Source organism: Erpetoichthys calabaricus, chromosome 3 (genome assembly GCF_900747795.2).
Source record: "Erpetoichthys calabaricus chromosome 3, fErpCal1.3, whole genome shotgun sequence".
NCBI classification, from domain to species: domain Eukaryota; kingdom Metazoa; phylum Chordata; class Cladistia; order Polypteriformes; family Polypteridae; genus Erpetoichthys; species Erpetoichthys calabaricus.
Window position 1 is genome coordinate 262,355,002 of NC_041396.2, and position 19,518 is coordinate 262,374,519.

General features: G+C 41.6%; 1 protein-coding gene and 2 long non-coding RNA genes across 3 annotated transcripts; 1 reads left to right on the forward strand and 2 right to left on the reverse strand.

The window, feature by feature from the left end:
- Window positions 1-2,569: 2,569 nt before the first annotated feature.
- LOC127526924 (uncharacterized) lies at window positions 2,570-3,559 on the reverse strand. The gene is made up of 2 exons (XR_007934321.1): window positions 3,455-3,559; window positions 2,570-2,613 (listed from the first exon to the last, which is right to left on the reverse strand). It is a non-coding gene; the product is annotated as an uncharacterized LOC127526924 (long non-coding RNA).
- Window positions 3,560-3,829: 270 nt separating this feature from the next.
- Window positions 3,830-9,437, reverse strand: LOC127526922 (uncharacterized). The gene is made up of 3 exons (XR_007934318.1): window positions 9,307-9,437; window positions 4,559-5,844; window positions 3,830-4,526 (listed from the first exon to the last, which is right to left on the reverse strand). It is a non-coding gene; the product is annotated as an uncharacterized LOC127526922 (long non-coding RNA).
- A 31-nt stretch (window positions 9,438-9,468) lies between these two features.
- Window positions 9,469-11,342, forward strand: paqr9 (progestin and adipoQ receptor family member 9). Its single transcript, XM_028798169.2, has 2 exons — window positions 9,469-9,615; window positions 9,895-11,342. Exon 2 carries the CDS (start codon window positions 9,959-9,961, stop codon window positions 11,060-11,062), a length of 1,104 nt encoding a protein of 367 aa, XP_028654002.1. The 5' UTR covers window positions 9,469-9,615; window positions 9,895-9,958; the 3' UTR covers window positions 11,063-11,342.
- The last annotated feature ends 8,176 nt before the right edge of the window (window positions 11,343-19,518 follow it).

The following is a 19,518-nucleotide window of genomic DNA, read 5'->3' on the forward strand; positions in this document are numbered from 1 at the left end:
GTTCAAACAACTGTTTATGCAAAGCCGTATCTTTAAAGGTTTTCTTCTAATACACAATTATTTCTTTCTCATTCCTCTACTCTTCCCATCTTTTCACGACTCCACATCCTACAGCAGACATCGGAGTACTTTTAGTGACAGAATATTGCACTACTGTAAGGAAACACTTCGGGGCCAAGCAGAACTGCCATAAAAATTGGGAATCCCTTCAGGCAGCACCTCTTGGTGGCACCTGGTGTAGTCCTTCAGAACTATGCCAGAGCTATGCCAGAGGAGCACTGCCACTGATCATACTGGGTAAACTGTTATAGAAAGGCAGTCTCACTCTGTCATTCAATTATATCTTCATCTTAGCTGGGAAAGGGAACCAGTATCAACAAGGCCAGGATATGTATCCATCCATACCATTATTCCGTAATGGCCTCCTGGGTGGGTAAAGTACTACTCTCCATCCTAGTCATGATGCCAGCCCATCCATTATGTCTATCACAATGTATAGGTTTCTTAAATAGGGTGTACTAGACAGTCCAAGGTTAATAAAAGAGCAGCTTCAGCGACAGACTGCTGTCACTGTCCTGCTCCACAGACAGATTGAGGAGATCGTTCCTCCCCCAAACTATGCGACTCTTTAATTCCACCAGGGGGAGTAAACGTTAATATTTAACATTATACATAGTTATTGTCTGTTTTTTTCACCTGTATTATTATCATTCTTTAATTTAATATTATTTATTGTATCAGTATGCTGCTGCTGAAGAATGTGAATTTCCCATCGGGATTAATAAAGTATCTATCTATCTATCTATCTATCTATCTATCTATCTATCTATCTATCTATCTATCTATCTATCTATCTATCTATCTATCTATCTATCTATCTATCTATCTATCTATCTATCTATCTATCTATCTAATAAAAAAAAAATTAAGTAGATGATGCTGAGCCCAGGAACTGAGATGTAATGTCAGGTAATGTATGTACAGTATGCCGCACCCAGATCACAAGCAGACCAATGCTTGTCCAGCGCTGGGCCGCAGGACATCTCCTCAATGTGATTAAGATAAAGGAGGTCAGACTTCCATGTGGGCAGTTTTGGGTCAGTCCTCTAAGGAGGCACTTCACTTGAATTAACTTGAGTTTATTCTTAAATGACGCTCTTCATTCTTCCCCACTCCACCGACCCCAGTATAAAAAATAACAGGGAGTTTATGCTTTTTAGAGTAATTTTTCACACTCTGATCTGCTCCTGCTAGATGGTTTAGAAAAACAGCAAGCAACTAACAGCATCCTGATTACATCAAGGAGCTTCCATGTTAGATGTCCTCACATCCCTATAAAGCTAAAACATCTGCATTCTGCACTTTGGCAGATGGACTGGCCCAAATGTGGGGGTGCTTTGTTGGAGGTCCTTGGCTGTAATATTGTGTGTACTTCATTTTTATGCTGGAATGTTATTTTTTCACAGACGTTTGTGAGTGTAGTCCCCATTGTTATTTGCTGTTTGTACTGTGTGTCCACCTGTTACCTCTTTGCTACAGTTCAAGATGGTAAAGTCCAGAATGTCAATAAGACTTGACAGAGCCCTTCTTTTCAGATGATTGAGTGAATTACTTGCTTTGCTACCTTCTGCAAGATTGTATATTTTGAAAGGGTTTTACTTTATTGTTTTATTTTTTTAATTTCTTATTTCCTGTTTGGCACTCTTTTGGACATCTTTGTACATTTCAGCACCAGTTTGTTTTGTTTCTGCCGATCTTGTGCCCATCTGTGAGTCTGGACTTTTTAGTATCTGTATTTGGGCCATTCTGTGCATGAATAGTTGTTGAGCATGGCCAATGCTAACTCTTGGAAGAGTCCCCTTAAACCCTATACATCTGAATTCTCCATCACAATCATGGGAGTACCTGGCTTTCTGCGGCTTGTATACTGTATCTGCCTCTTCATGTAAGAATACTTTCATTATCTTCATAACACCTTAGCTGATTCTGTACACTGGCTTCCTGACCATTTTGTGTTATAATCGTGGTGAAGGTGATGGCAAATTTGTTTTATCCCTAAGTGGGACATTTAGTTTGTCATGTACATTACGAATTACTAACAATAAAAAGATTAGACTGAAGCAAAGACAAAGCACCTATTCACCCTTCACTTTATGACCTGCCTATCCAGTTTGGGGTGGTGTGGAGCCAATGATTTTCCCACAGAATAAAGTGCTTTAGGTAGAAGAGTAAAAGAAAAAAGCTCACTTGAACACTGCTGAGCTGCACTTCTTCATTGAACAGCTGTATTGCTAAAGGGTACAAATAATCGCTTGTGCCGTGTTGTTTTTATTTATAGATTCAATCGTTTGTCAAACTGCTACGTCTGAATTTATAGTGCAGAAGGTGAATCCGATCATTTGGCTTGATGAAGCTTTCTTTTCCGAAAGGGTCTGCATAAAGCTATTTTAAAGTTGTCTGATTACCTCCTTTCCCCAATCTGCCTTCTCCTTTTATAATGTTTTGCAGCTTAATTTTAGGTTGAATATGCAAGTATCCCAAAATGACAGGTCACACATAAGGGCACACAAACTCTGCAAAAACATATATATTAAAACATGTATACAGTAATCCCTCGATATATCGCACTTCGACTTTCGCGGCTTCACTCTATCGCAGATTTTATATGTAAGCATATCTAAATATATATCGTGGATTTTTCGTTGGTTTGTGGATTTCTGCAGACATCGGGTCTTTTTATTTCTGGTACATGCTTCCTCAGTTGGTTTGCCCAGTTGATTTCATACAAGGACGCTATTGGAGGATGGCTGAGACGCTACCCAATCAGAGCCCGTGGTTAAGTTCCTGGGTGCTCATTGGCTCAGCAACGGAGAGCAGTATTCGATTCCGCTTTGAGTTAGCCAGCAACTCGTCTCACTCATTCAGCATCAATGTGTTTTGCTGTGTAAAGAGTTAACGTTTTGTGCTCTTTTGTGTTTATATTTGTGCATAGTCAAGCCCTGCGTTATGTCTCCAAAACGATCTGCTCCTGCTACTGCTTCTGGGGCCGTGCCTAGGCACCAACAGAAGATGCTAATGATTGCCGAAAAGGTAAAGGTTTTGGATATGTTGAAGGAAGGGAATAGCTATGCCGCTGTAGGACGCCATTATGGCATCATTACATATTAAATAAAACTCAATGATATACGATACGTATGTTTGTGCGTAGTATATAAACAGTGTGTTTACATACATAATTTCAATGAATCTTACCTAATATGTAAGAGAATATAAAGGGTTTATGCTATATAAGTGCAGGAAATATTTATAAGAGTGTGGGAGAGTTTATAAGGGCTTAAAATATATAAAAATAACCATATAAACATATGGTTTTTACTTCGCTGATTTTCACCTTTTGCGGGGGGTTCTGGAATGCAACCTCCGCAATCGAGTATGGATCACTGTATAATGCTACCACTAAAGCCATTCACATTATTCACATAGCTTCTCTGAGACCCAACAGCAACTTAGAAATTGGGACTATGTTGTCATGTTGTGTCCCTGTGCTCTTCCATTCACAGCTCTATTAGGAGACAAGTCCTTCCAATTAGAACATTAAAGTTTATCTAATGTACAGTACCTTCAGAAAGTATTCAGACCCGATCCTTATTTCATATTTTGGTATGTTGTAGCCTTGTGCTAAAACCATTTCAATTCATTTTTTCCCTCATCAAGCTGAACTCAATACCACACAATGACAAAGGGAAAAAGGCATTTTAGGAATGTTTGCAAATTTATTAAAAATAAAAAACTGAAATATCCCATTGACAAAAGTATTCTGACCCTTAGAGACAGGATTGTGCCGAGGCTCAGATCTGTGGAAGGCTACAAAAAAATTCTGCAGTAGCTTCCCAAGAGCACAATGGCCTTCATAATGTCTCAAATCCTTTGGGATAGCTTAACTATTAGTTAAACAAACAGGCTTGATGGACTGAATGGTCTCCTGTAGTTTTTTTGTCAAATTTCCTATGTTCTAAATGGATGACGTTTTTAACAACCATGACTCTTCCTAGAGCTAGCCACCTGGCCAAAGTGAGGAATCAGGGGAGAAGGGCCATGGTAAGTGAGGTGACTAGGAGATCAATTGTCACTCTGGATGAGCTCCAGAGAACCTGTATGGAGTTGGGAGAAACTTCCAGAAGGACGACCATCATTACAGCACCCCACCTATCTGTGCTTTATGACAGAGTAGCCAGATAGAAGCCTCTCTTTAGTTAAAGACACAGGGAGGTCCACTTGGAATATCCAAAAAGACATCTGAAGGACTCTCGGACTGTGAGAAACAATATTCTTTTATCCAATTAAGCCTCAATTGTGAGCATCATATCTGGGGGAAAACAAGCCCTGCCCATTACCTGTGCAATACCATTCCAATGATGAATCATGGTGTTGGCAGCATCATGCTGAGTGGTTATTTTTTAGTGGCAGGGTCAGGGAAACTAGTCAGGATCGAGGGAAAACTGAATGGAGCAAAGTACAGAAATATCCTTCATGAAAATCTGCTCAGAGTGCTCTGGACCACAAACTGGGCCGAAAGATCACCTTCCAACAGAACATTGGCTCCAAGCACAAAGCAAAGACAACACAGGAGTGGCTTCGGCCTAACTCTGTGAATGTCCTTCCCAATCAAGATACCCAACAATAGCCTGTCCACCGATATTCTCCATCCAACCTGACAGAGCTTGAGAGGATCCACTGAGAAGAATGGCAGAAAATCTCCAACTCCAGGGCCTGGGCAAAGTAATGCGCTGGGGCCCCTATTTTGATAGCAAAACAGAAACATACATAGGAATTAGAAACATTGTAGGCCACTATGCTCCTGGGACCCCTGGCAAGTGGCCATTGTGCCCATATGTTAAGACGGCCCTGCGTGTGCAAAACTTATTTTGTAAGAGCAAAGATTACTTCAAGTTGTAATTGCTGCCAAAGGTGCTTCAACTAAGAACTGAGTAAAGGGTCTGAATATTTGTATTAATGGGATATTTCAGTTTTTTTTTATTTTTAATAGATTTGCAAAAATTTCTAAAATTCTGTTTTTGCTTTTTAATCCTGGGAGAAAAATGAATTGAAATGATTTTACCATAAAGCTAGAAGATAACAAGATGTGAAAAAGTGAGGGAGTCTGAATACTTCATGGATCCACTCATATTATAAATTTTAATGTTTCATACCAGTAGACCTGACATCCCAGGTTTATTATAACAGTTCCAGTCTGTCAGTTTTCACCACAGGCATCAAATGTAATACATCAAATCTACAGAACTTCCAGATGATCATCATCATTCTACTTTTTGGTGAGGGTCAGAGTGGCATATGCCAGGCTGGACTAACCAGGGTCCCCCATTCCCAGAAGCTTCCTCTAGTTCCTCCTCAGAGATATAATCCCCCTATCGTATCTTAACTCAGCCACCTGGCACTCTCCCTGGAACACTTTTCTAACTGCATGTCACTACCATCTCAACTGGCTCCTATCCATTCACAGAAGCAGTGGTTCTTTGGTATTGCTGAGTTCCTTAATCTTGTAAGAGAAAGACAAGACCATAATAAAGATTTGGGGCACCACCCTGACAACCTTCTATAACAGAATGACTGTAAACAAAGAAAAACATGCTACAATTATGGAAACATCTTCACAGACGGGAGTTTGTAAAAGAACTGGATCAAAATGGCATATCTTCTGGTTTTAAGTCTTTCTGGCAGGAAGAGGTGGGTCCCAGTGGCCAGAAACTGGAGGTGATGTCAGCAGTGGTGTAGCTGTCAATCATCTGGTCTGCAGAGGAGGAGGAGGAGGTGTAGGAGTTGGTGCTGATTGGGAAGAAGAGAAAAGGCATTAACACACAGTGCCAACCCCTGGAGTGGTGCGGAGTTACCATCACTATGCCTTAAAGCTGTCCACTATACGCTAACACATGACACTCTGTAGCATTAAGAATGAGCTCAACAAGCCTATAGATGATCCTTGCTTTTCCACTTGTACCTGCCATCTCATTCTTTCATTTAATACCCCCAGGGCTTGTGACCATAGGTGTTGATGGGGATGTAGACTGAATGGAACACTGTCTGGTGTAATGTCCACAAAGCTGCTGCTACTGCTCTAAATTGGTAGTCCACCTCACAATCAACTCTGTGTTAACATAACTGTACAAGGTTCTTGAACTCCTAATAGTAACAAAACTCTTCCCAGGGAAGCTGTTCACCTCTAGGGATCAAGCCACTCTTTCCCAAGGGACGACCACAAACTCAGATATGGAATTGCTAAGTCTCATCCCAACCAAATAACACACTCAGCTGTAAACTGTTCAGTGTGTCCCACAGTCTCACGAGGGGCCAAGAGCACAAAAGCAAAAACAAAGAAACGCTTCAGATGAAATGCTGGTCAAAGTGGGCACCTCCACGCACCCCTTGCCCAATATTCCAAGACAACATTACAAAGTGTCCGTATTTAGGCCAGGATATGAACCCAGGTTCTTGTTGCAGTGATTCAGCAGCTCCAAACACTGCACCAGAATGATACAATATGGTTTAAATGATTTTGTATATTTTATTTTTCTGCCCAGTATGGGTTGCTGTCTTGCATCCCCCAAAACCTTCCAAATGGTAAAAGCAGGTCACAAAAATGGCAGGATGAAGGGATATTTTGTGGTTGTCACAATGGAATGGCAGCTTTACAACCCTTAAGAGACCAGCAGCACTACCTTATGTCCTGCAGGGGGCACAAACCAGTTGCATTTAGGACTGGCCTTTTAAACCAGTAGCCACTCTAATTTCAGTTGACCATCTTTCCTTCATACTTAAAAGTAACATCTCAAAGACATGACTTTAACAGAACTCATTTCACCCTTAGTTCAGAAGTTACCTTGCTGGACTTTAATCTGCAAGGTTCCAGGATCAGTCCTACCTTGGGTCTCATCAGGTGACTTTGACAAAGCCATCAAAACAGTTAAACTGGATCTCTGTATTTGGGGCGGTTTTTATTGCAAAAAGATCCAAGATTAAATTAAGGTTGGTTGTTAGTAATTAGTGGACATAAGTCATTGCTTTAGACTGGAGGTAACATAATGGTTCATTAATGGCATTTTACCAAGTGCTTTACTTGGTTGTGTGGTTCCTTGAAGAACTATTTCTTGACCAAGCAAGCACCATTTAATTCTGGGAAGGATTCTTTGTATGAGGGGGAGTCAAGCTAAAGTTAGAAAATGGGATATTAGAAAATGGAATGACCCTTAACAAAACTGATCATGTCATTTCTTGATGGAGTCTCCACCCTTCTCAATGCACTTGCGCCACCTGCCTGGAAGTGCCTGGATTCCAGCAGAATAAAAGGTTTTGTCTTGTCCTCGCAACCACTCATGTTCCCGAGTTACTGTCGAACACTACATGCCGAGAGGTACTACAGTCACTAGTGCAAGTTACTGTGACTTGCTGGACACCAATGTGAAGCCTGCTATTCGATCCAAGCGGTGGGGACTGCTGTCTCAAGGAGTCTTTTTGCTACAAGACAATGCCCACCCGCCCACACACTGCTAAGAACACCAAGGCCTGTCTGGAGAAACTGAAGTTTGAGGTATTGCCACATCCTCCTTATTCACCAGATTTGGCACCTTGTGATTTCCACCTTTTTGGACTGCTAAAAAAAACATCTGGGTGGTTATCAATTCAAGACAGATGATGACGAGAAGAAAGCGGTGCACGAGAGAACTCGAGAACCTGAACTCAGCCTGTGTTATTGTATGCAACGAGATTCCTTTAATAACCATGACAGTACTTCACAAATCTGTTACTGTCTACTCATGGTAATTTATTGTATGGAGCCTGTTACACAGCTAAATAAATAAAAAGTTCTTTCTGGAACCTTCATGTGGAGAGGTCTTTTGGGAATCAAAAAATGGTTCCCCTATGACATCACTCTGCAGAACCTCTCTGACACCTTTACTTTTAAACAGTGTATTTATTCTAATTCTGGATTGTGCAGGGCTGGAGACAAACTTGACAGCAGTGGTTGCAAGGCAAGAAACATCCCTGGACAACCTGCCAGGAATTGATCTGGAATCTTCAGTTAACCCTAACCAACACATCTTCAGGACTTTTAGAGGAATACCCAGAAGAAAACCCTCTCTGACACGGGGAGAACATGCAATGGCCAGGATGTGTGAAATGGCAACACTAACTGCTGTGCTTCTGATCTGAGCTAATATTGATTTTAAATATATAGAAATGTCCTAAAAGTGCGAATTATTACTGTATCAAAGAAAATGTTGGTCATCTTAATAAATACGCCACTTGGGGGCTTCTTTTCTGGGATAGTTCAATTAGTGTCCTCTGACTTTCATTTATGCCAAGAAATAAACAATGCTCTACTCCTACGGCCAATATGACACTTCCGAAATAATAAAACGGGTTCAGCTTCCACCTATATTTAACTCTCAACCTTGCCAGCCAGGTTTCTGGGGATGTGCCCCATGCCCTCTCAAGAAATGTCAAAACCACCCACACCAAGCTGCTCTCCTCCACTGCCTCCCACGCCGCACAGCTTCTCATGTAGCAGCTGCAAACGGTGCTATTCAAATCAGGTACATCAAATAAAGCAGCACTGCTCTTGTGAATGGATTGGGTTATTTTTTCATCTTCATATTTATTACGAAGCGGTCGCCTAATACTACAATTTTCTTCGCCGCGATTCTCCGTCGTTGTCCGTTTGTTCCCGTTCGGCCTGTGAATAACTAATGAGCGATGGCTTCCTTTAAGCCAACATCGCGCTCTCAGTCGTAGTTTTGGACTTGCGGACTATTCACGGCAAAGTCGGGTTTGTTGAATTAACCTTTAAAAGTGAGTATATGTAAATAAATACATTTTCAATATTTTTGACCATTTTAGTACACCTTTGCTCTCAAAAAGTTGCAATGTTAATAAAAAAAGAACGCTACAGTTGTCCGTGTACCAGGTCAGGATATGCAAACACAGTGCCAGTCCCTTCCGATCTCATTGGTAAACCGTTTGGCTGCCCCTCTACTCAAATACCTTTTCATTGGTACAGTGAACTTCGCCAGTTACACTTTAGCCCGCTGACCGCTAAGTAACGGACTCGCGGACACATTTCAGCTTATTCTGTGCACCTTTTAGAGCGCGTCTCTTTAAGACTTCGTCGCTAGTCAATGAGGAGGCGGGGATTTCTCGTCGGCAGCTTGACTGCAGCACCTGCCCCTCTGCAGAGCAGCAGCAGCAGCAGCCGAACCGGCGCACGAGAGGAACAGATCCACATTTACTTACCGGCGATCAGCGGCGGTCACAGCGAGCAGAGGGCCGTGTGACTGCTGGGATTCTATAGCTGGCTGTTTAAGACGAGGTTCGGGAGCTGCTCTGAACGACGAAGACCCCCCTGATATGATCATGATAAGCCGGTGCAGCTGGCTGCAGAATCGAAGCTGTGCACATTACGGTCACGATGATCATTAATATTAATAGAGAATCCAAGGTCGCCTTGAGTTGTCCCGTGCGGAGTTAAAACGACGGGATAAAAGCTCCCTAGCCGGTGACAGAACAGCGGATGTGGCGGACCCGAAGCTGAGCCCTGCAGGGGTAAGGAATCGCTCTCTCTCTCTCTCCCTCCCTCCCTCCCCCTTTGTATATTCCCTCACTCGCTGCGATTTTCTTTTTGGTGACACTGCGGAAGAAGGCAGATGGCAAGTCGATTGGTGTATTAGCAGGCTCCTTGACCTGTTGTATAGTCATTGCATTCCTCCTGTCTGCCACTGTCGCTCTTGACTAGGGAGACAGGTCCCTTGATGCGCTGTGCTCTCCACGTGAAAGTGTTCAGTTCCCTGGAAGTCACCAATTACTTTTTTTTTTTTTTTATAGGCTAAATCCTTACAAAGGTGAACAGATCTGCATTTTAATTTCTCCTGCAAAGCCCATCCCCATCATGCCTGTCAAGAGAAGAAATTCCCATCTGCTGCGGCACACAGAGGTCCCTGCCAGGGTCACAGAGAGTTTTATCTTGTCTGGCTACCGTTTTCCAAATTACAGCTTTCTAGAGTGCCTGGTATCCGCTTTCCAGCCCACCAATGAAACAGGCAACTTCTGGACCCACTTCCTGGCTGTCTTTGTGTTTGCCTTTAATTTCTTGGAGCTGTTCTGGTGGGATTGGACTCCTTCTGTGTCTCACCCCTTCTTCTACCCGTTCTGGAACTACTTTATTGGAGTCTTTGGCCTGCTCATGGTTAGCAGCATGGCCCACCTGTTCAACTCCATGTCGCTGCTCATTCGGGAGATCTGCTTTTTCATTGATTACGGCACCATCAGTGCCTACACAGTGGGCTCTTCACTGGCCTATTTCTATTATATTCACCCTAAACCTGCTTTTACTAATGGAAATGCATCTGATACCTGGATGCTAAAAGATGACACCTATGAACATAGTGTAGTTATGCAATACCCACTCCAGGATGCTAAGGACGCCTTGCTCAAGTTCAGCTTCTTTGAGACCTTCTACATTCCCAGCGCCTGCTTGGTGGCATTGATTTGTACGATGGCCTGTTGCAATACCAGACAGCGGTGGCGTCGCTACCGATATGTGATACGGACTCTGGTTTTCATCCTGCCTTTTACTGTGGCCTCCACACCCATCTTCTACCGTCTCTATGTCGGCCCTGTTAATGGCACACTGGCCTCCTTTTTCTTGCGTCACTGCTTCTGGTTGGTTGTGTCAGCAGTATTCAACATCAGTAAGATCCCAGAGCGCTTCTCTCCAGGGAAATTTGACATTTGGGGTCACAGCCACCAGTGGTTCCACTTCTGCACTTTTATGAGTATTCTGGATGAGCTGCATATGATCAAGGCTGAGATCCATGGCCTGCCAACCATCAGGGAATCTACTCTGAACCTACAGCCAGCCTTGCCCACTCTCTGGTCTACTTACGGCGTAATGTTTGCCTTGCAGTGCTGCATCGCTGGCATCATCTTCTGTTTTGGTATGCGCGTGGTCATGGATAACAAGAAGGGCACAGAGAAGAAGAAAATGAGTTAAACTTAAGGGGCAGTGGAGGGGAACATTCTCCACTTATTTAGAATGATGCAAATGTTTTCTGTTTTGAATTTTTGCTTATGGTTTTTGGGGTTCCAGTCCTGCTGCTTGAAACTAGTCAAGTCATATTGATGATTGATTTTTTCTCAGTATATGTTCTATCTATATTTATGTCAATGTCTATAGCTATATCTATATACAGTATATTTATATGTATATGTAAAGAGGGTATATACATATATACACTATCTGTTTTTCTACTCATATATAGATATAGATTTTATTCATACTATACACTGTATATATATATGTATGTATTTATATATGTTTATATATATATATATATATATATATATATATATACACACATACATACTAATATATATAGCATATATAACATATACTAATATATATATATATATATATATATATATATATATATATATATATATATATATATATAATTATATATAATTATATATATATATATATATAATTATATATAATTATATGATGAGAGTGTTTGAAAGGTCTTCAACAAGGATCAGAAGCTTCATGCTTAGGGGCAAAAATCATAAAATGTTGAAATACATGTTTCTGAGCTGAAGGCACAAATTTAAACCAAAATGGAAAACAAAAATTCCAGTTTTTTTAAGCAGTTATTGTTTCAGCATCCTTATTGTACGAGGTGGAATAGGTGAGTCCTCCTAAGCTTTGGGGGACAAAACCAGTTCTTCCTGCCACCATTTTGTTACAAACACGCTTCATTCAAGGGACACCAAATTATCTGCCCCAGTAATCAGATTTTGCTTCAACTGCACTCTTCAGGTTGGCTAATTCAGATGAAAGCAGCTTATGACATCTGGGCACCCAAAGGGAGCATCCTACTGACAGGCAGCTTATCTCCGAGTAGGCATTGTCTGTGAGCTCCTTCTTTGAGGATTTGCTGCCCAGTGAAGTTCTGCAGGGATGAGGTGAGGCAGGTGAACCAGTTCCGGTAGCTGCCCGTCCGAGACCACATGGTCCAAATTACTGTGCTCATCCTTTGAGTGTTTTGGAAACTTAATGCTGCAAGCTTAGAGCTCACGTTTTTCAGATCTTCTTTCATTTCTTTAGCTTCACCTCAGGAGTTTCATGAATGCTCCCTCATATAGAGAATAGAAAAATTTGAGAAGCGAGAAGCCAGGACGTTTACCACCTGGCTGTTCTGCTTAACCCCCCCCCAAGCAGCCTACACAACAAAAGCAGAGGAGGACCCCCCCCCACTCTCCCCTCCCTCCCAATCCCCTCCATTGCTAGATAATTGTCCTCATGTTTGACACTTTTGCCCTTGCGACAGATGTGAAACTGCAGGCCAGGGTCACCTCTGCCGTTTTGTATCTTTCATCAGCTGGGCAGCAGAACCAGGAAAAATTCATCCCCGATTAACCAAATAATATGAAAATCCTAAAAAAGGAAGCAATCTGTTAATGTGCTTTTTATGAAAGCCTTGTAGTTATTAGCAGAAGGGTGGAGGAGGGGAGATGAGTGCATTCAGTCCTGAATCTTTAACCTGTCCATTTTTACTGCTACAGAAGCACTGGTGCTGTTTATACGGTTAGAATAATAAAAGAAAGTGGAGGCTAATGTGAATGGAGAAGATTTTACTTTAAATATTTAAATGCTGATCAGTCAGTCTATACTGTAATGTGAGGTGTGCTATTTGACCAAGAAATGTGCAATTCTTTCCCAAAACGTACTGTATCTGAATATTCAATTAATGTGAGCCGTTTAAGCCTAAATATTTATTTTCATGATTATTAGCAGTTTAAACTGGATGCTTGCTTATTGAGATGTCATACTGTTTGGGAAAAGAATTGCTGCCATCCGGGATGTCCCATTGCTCGATGTCTTATGGTGACATTAATATGGCAGTTTTATAATAAGCATTGGATTGAAGAAGAATAGAAAAAGACCCCCATCGTCAGATGTTACTAATGCCCTTTTAGGTGCTGCTAAACAGGACGCTCTGTGAGTCTCGGCAAGTGTGCCTCCTTCCTTTGCACTTCGAATGTAAGAATATGCATCTCTGTTTATGGAAAGCACTTTAAAGCGGTGTCTGACATAAAAGGCACTACATAAACTAAACACTGGCTGATCGTTCGATTTGTGTACTGTACTGTACTGTATGGAAGTCTCCATTGGTGAGCACTTTACAAAAAAATTCAAAATCAGGAAAAATAATACAAAGCAAATGAATGGAATCATTCATAGAATAGCCATAGAAAATTGTGTGTGTTTGTGTGCGCGTGTGAGTGTGTGTGCATATAGAGAACTCAGCTGAGTATGCCAAAGGGAGAGGTGCATGGATATTTGTACATTTGTTTATTTACTAACATCCCTGGGACCCTTAATTGGTGTAAGCAGCTTGGGTGAATGATGTTAATTAGGGTCAGATATTCCAGTCAAACCCCACAGGGTCTTGGGAACCCCATGGGTCCTAGCATATGTGACATGGTGGATTTGAAGTGCCACCGCACAGAGGAGTAAGCCTTTTCTGATGAATGAACAGATTTGAGCTGCTCTGCACAGAATTAAATGAGGCTACTAATTTTCAACAGCATTCTAGACTGGCCTGACCTGAGTGAATAATGAGTGCGGTTGTTTGCTCAGATCTGTCCTACCATGGACAGTCCTTTCCCGGATAGGCACCAGCTCCCTGTCACCACAGAACTAAAGCAGGTTAGTAAATGGAAGCACGCATGGATCTTATTGAGCTGCTGTTTTATTTTGTTAATAGGCTGAGTCACTGTAATTTTAATAATGTGGTATGAGTGCTCTTTACAATGGCAATGTCTAGAATTTAAAATACAAATGTTTAAAGCAAAATGTTATTATTCCCAAAAAAAAAAAAATGGAAAGGGCATTTTCAAAAAATAAAATTGACACACTTTGTCATGCTCTGTAGTCATTGTGAATTTTTGAACCTGTTTGAAGACATTCTGTGCTCTCAGCGCGCAGTTATAAGAGGTTCAGTTTGGGGAGGAAAAAACGGGTGGACCTGCATTTTACCATTTATCTCTTGTAAAGCTTGTGAATCATATTCTGGAATGTTTATTTGCATTTTTCCCCTGAGGGATCAAGCTTAGCCAAGATGGTATCATTGTGTAGTGTGTTCTTTTTTTTTCCTAAGCCGTTAGGCTGGGGATGGTGTGACATACATGACGGGGTGACTGACAAATCAATGCAGAGTAGAATTGGGATGGTCACCACGAGAGTGTGCTCCATTTCCATTTTAGGTAGGCTGAGTGACCAGCAGCCTAACAGCCATTTCATGTTGACAGTGAAGAATAAGCCAGTAAGTTCTGTACAAGATTTACTTCTTTACAGACGTTCATGTTAGAGTGATGGGCGCAGTGCAAGTGAGGGTGTAGAGAGCCCTGGAAGGAATGGCTGCTCTGCCTAATGTGGGTTGTCCCCTTGTGTTTTATCTTCATCATCATGACAGCTTTGGTTTGAAATATATTAGTCAGTGTCTGCTAGCTGATAGATTTTAATTAGAAAAGGGACTTGGATATATGCCAAGTTTAAAGAATTCACAAATTATGACATTCATACTTGACTACTTTTGTCACTCAAGTAATGGGTGGATGTGTAGCAATTAGTGGATTTCAGTCATTTTATAAAAATGCAGGGTGTAAATTATACTTTTTCTAAAGAAAACAAGGTGTGTGGGTATTACAAAACTGCTTGAACCAGCAGGAGATGTTACTTGAGCATGCAGCTCAAACTGAAGGTCCAATATGGCATAGCATGAAGCACTGGGGATTCCCTCTGGTGCCCAAATGCTTGTTGTGATCCAGACTTTTCCTTGGCCTGTAAAATAATGCATTTATCATTTAATGGTCAGATTGGTTTTCTGATTTAGAACATTTTTGAAGATGTCATATTTGAAATATGTCTTGCTATTGCACCATTTTATTTGTATTACGGATGCCACCATTGTTTGCTGCTTGTGATGCAGGGCTGCCAGTCTGCTTCTAGGCAGGAGGACCAGGAGTGTGCAAAGTAAGACGTCTTCACTGTAACCATATAAAGGTCAGCATCATGCATTTCCTAAGTGTTCAAGTTTGTGGATAAATCAAAACTTGTGTTATTATTGTTTAATAACTGTCTCTGCTTACAAATTCAATTCTGATGTTTGACTTTGATCTGCAATTTGGCCTTGGTTGTATAAAATACTCTGGTTACTGACTCTTTTGTTGTTTCTTGATGTTCGATTTTGTTATACCTCCTGGCCTTTGTTTATTTAATTCCTGCCCTCCCGTTTACGGCTTTGGCTGTTATTATACATATGATCCATCTTCTGATTGCATGTTACTTTAAATTAGTGACGCCCTGTGCAATCAGCACAATCCTTGCTTGATTGGTGTGTGACTGTGTGTGAGTTTTCAAATATCTCTTTGCTATGCATTATTTAAGTAAATTGTCTGTGATGTTCTTGTAAAAATTTGGAACAAATTGTTATTTTGTCTGAGACTGCAGCCACAACAAAAGGCAAGTTCTGTACATTATGAGGATTTGATCACTATTCTCTACCTAGAAACAAAAGTACAGCCATAATATTGGTGATGATTATTTTAGAAGTGATACTTTCCATTTCAATGCCTTCCTTGTTTTCCTCTTTTTTGCACAGTTGTGAGTGTCATAGTTGTGCTTTTTATTCCTGGTCTGAAGCAGTCCAATCCAGATGGGCACCTGTGATTGGCTATATGATCCACTACAGGCCCCGCCTTCATTTCCTTTTCACTTTATAGATAGATAGATAGATAGATAGATAGATAGATAGATAGATAGATAGATAGATAGATAGATAGATAGATAGATAGATAGATAGATAGATAGGCACTATACAAAAGATCACTGTTAATAATATAATCAATAGATAGATGGATAGGCACTATAGAAAGGATTATTATAGATAGATAGATAGATAGATAGATAGATAGATAGATAGATAGATAGATAGATAGATAGATAGATAGATAGATAGGCACTATACAAAAGATCACTGTTAATAATATAATCAATAGATAGATGGATAGGCACTATAGAAAGGATTATTATTAATAGATAGATAGATAGATAGATAGATAGATAGATAGATAGATAGATAGATAGATAGATAGATAGATAGATAGATAGAAAAAAAGCAAAACCTCTGACCAATGTGCCACCATTTCATTCATCCATCCATCCATCCATCCATTTTTCTAATTAGCTTATCCAGTATGGATTCAAGGGAAACTGGTATCTATCCCTATGACACTTGGTGTGAGGCAACTGAACTACCCATGGAAAGACATCTACCATTGTGCATTCATCCATATTCTGTACTTCAGATTTATGGTGTAAATGTATTTTTTTCTGATTCTGTATGATTTTGTGTTGGCTGACTAGTTGAGGACACTAAACTGGCCTGTTGTGAGTGTGAAAGTGTGCCCAGCAAAGGGGTGACCATTATGATTTCTTGACTTGTAGCCAGTGTTGCCGTTGTAGGCTCTAACTCCCCTCAACCCTAAAATGGAACAAGAGGGTTCAAGAGATGGACAAATAGCATATTATTATATGCGTGTCCAGTACATCGAATGTGTGTTCTGAAGAGAGAGCGTATACTGAATGTCATGATAACATACGGACCAATCCTAAATGGATGGTTACTTGAGTAGCTTGTTGTAGAGAACAAGTCCTAAATTTTACAACTCAGACAATACATCAAACCAGATTATGTGCTATCAGTGGAGTTTTCAGGGCAAAGAGCTGCCATGTACTATACCCCGTTTATCTACAGTATATAAAATGCTAAATAATAAATGTGCTTGCCTTTAGTCTGACACACCGAGATACCCCTCTACAGATGCTTTCAAGTCTGCATTTTCTCTGAATGCATCATTTGACACTTTGCTGTTCTTTGTCTGGTTTAATTGTCATTGCTGTGGGAGCAGGTCCAATGCAGCCTTACCCCTTAGACATGTTGTGTCATTTTCCATCCAGCTACTACAGGCATGGCTGATTTTTAAGGCAGTTTTCCATCTGAACTCTGCAGCTCAGCTCACTCCATTCCCCCTGTGCTCCAGAGGCCACAATGATCGGTCACAGAAATACTGACAAATGGGGAATGCAAGGAACAGCAAAGTGCAAATGCAGCCCTAAGGGGGTCTCCTCAGAACTTTTACAAGAACCTTAGCTATGGGGTCACCTCTGGCACCAACAGTACAAAAAGGTGCTCTGTATGTATACTTAAACTTTCAGGCCTGATCTCAAGAGCAGCACCTTTGAGCGATCCCTCCAATTACACCTCACACTGCCGCTGTCTCTTTATCTCCTGCACCTCCTGATGGATGCAGCACCGCTTGGCTTTAGGCAAAGGCGCTACTGTGACAAACCTGCTGCTGTCACACTGATTTCAGATATTTGTGAACTATGTGAAGTGTGAAAATACTTGAGGCAAGATTGGAACACTTGACCTGGCATATCGTGGATTGATGACACGCCTTTGCCAGATGTAAAAAGATATGAGAGGCACTACGGCGACAGACAGACAGACAGACAGACAGACAGACAGACAGACAGACAGACAGACAGACAGACAGACAGACAGACAGACAGACAGATAGATAGATAGATAGATAGATAGATAGATAGATAGATAGATAGATAGATAGATAGATAGATAGATAGATAGATAGATAGATAGATAGGTTTTTTGCCATACCCAGCAGGCCTTTATACAGCAGACCCCAACTTATAACATGTGATTCCTACAGTGAGATGTGAAGCAGACCTTCATTAACCTGTGAGTCGTGTTTCGCCCCAGTCAGATACTTGCTGACCTGTTCTTCACTGCTGATTTGCATTTGCATTAGAAGCCTTTACTAATAGAGTTGCCATTTTTGCCCATTTTGTACGGAAGGCCACAACAACACTTCTAGTGGTCATTTCATTAGACCCACTTATATGTTTGCTGATGTCCCATTCTGATTAGCTATTATATGAGAGCTCACTTTTATTAATGAGGTTAGCCTGTCAGCTTCAGCTGGGGTGTGAAACTGAGACGGGTGGGAAATGAAACCAAGAAGAGCAGTGGAGATCTTAGCTGCACGTCAGTCTTCAGCTTCTCCAGTAGTAACTGTTTTTTTAGCTTTTTTCTGTTTTCACTTTATTTTGTATTGATATGCAGACACAGCCACTATCCAACCCCCAAGCAGACCTCCCGTCCCTGAGGCTGAGTGACGTGCTGCTTGGAGTAAAATTAGAAGGACATTTGTCACAGTGTCATGGTACATTCTGATCCGGCTGCTCTTTTAACATGTCTCAGCTCTGTCTACTCTCACCTCCATACAATGGGCACATATTCTATTCACATGGATCTCTGGTCTATACATAACTGTCACCCTGTACTCTTATCCATATTACTAACCGAGAATGCTAAACCGGATGATGGACGCAGGCACATCCGGCCATGGGCCGTAGCTGCAAAAAGACGTACTGCGCAGGCGCAAAAAGAGTCCGCGAGAGTCGGCTGAGGAGCCGAGAAAGGTGGACAAAAGAGGGCGAGAGAGGCAGATGAGGGGCCGCGAGAGGCGCAGGCGCAAAAAGAGTCCGTGAGAGTCGGAGAAAGGCGGAGAAAAGAGGGCGACAAAGGCGGATGAGGGGCCGCGAGTGGCGGACAAGACCACAGAAAAAAGGAGTGAGCACATACAAAAAGGAGAAATGAGGCGCAAAGTCAAACGCAGGAAAAGCACGAAACACATTGCACACGAAACTAGACCCGAAAAAAAAAAAAAAAAAAAAAAAAGAGGCTCACGCACAACAGCAAGGCACCCCCCCCCCCTACAGGCACCGGACGGGACACACACCAAGAGGGGGATTCAACAAGCCCATGGAACACAAAAAAAAGAACACAAAACCACCCCACAGACCCTACAAGCGAGGGACGGGACACACACAAAGAGGGGGATTCAACAAGACACAGGAACACAAAAAGAAAGAAGACGCTCGCGCAACAACAATCCTCAACAATCCCCCCCCCCCCCCACCCACATCCATAAGAAGTCACACCCAAAGCCACATATTCTAAAGTGAACGTCAGCACCTTCACACTAGACAGCATAGGTATCAGCATTGGTGGATCTCCTTACAATAAAGCACTATTAACCGTTCAACTGCAGAAAAGGAAACATATTAACAGTGACTGCGACCCTCCTTATTACTTATCCATATTTCGGATGCTGAGAAAGAAACAAGTCATGAATACACGGTCACGGGTACAAAACGAAAAGGAAAGGATAACAGGAACAAACACACGAACACGAAAGAAACAACAAAATAGACGGCTATGCAGCATAGGTGGATCTCATTACAATAAGGCACTATTAACCGTTCAACCGCAGAAAAGGCTCCATATTAACAGTGAGTGC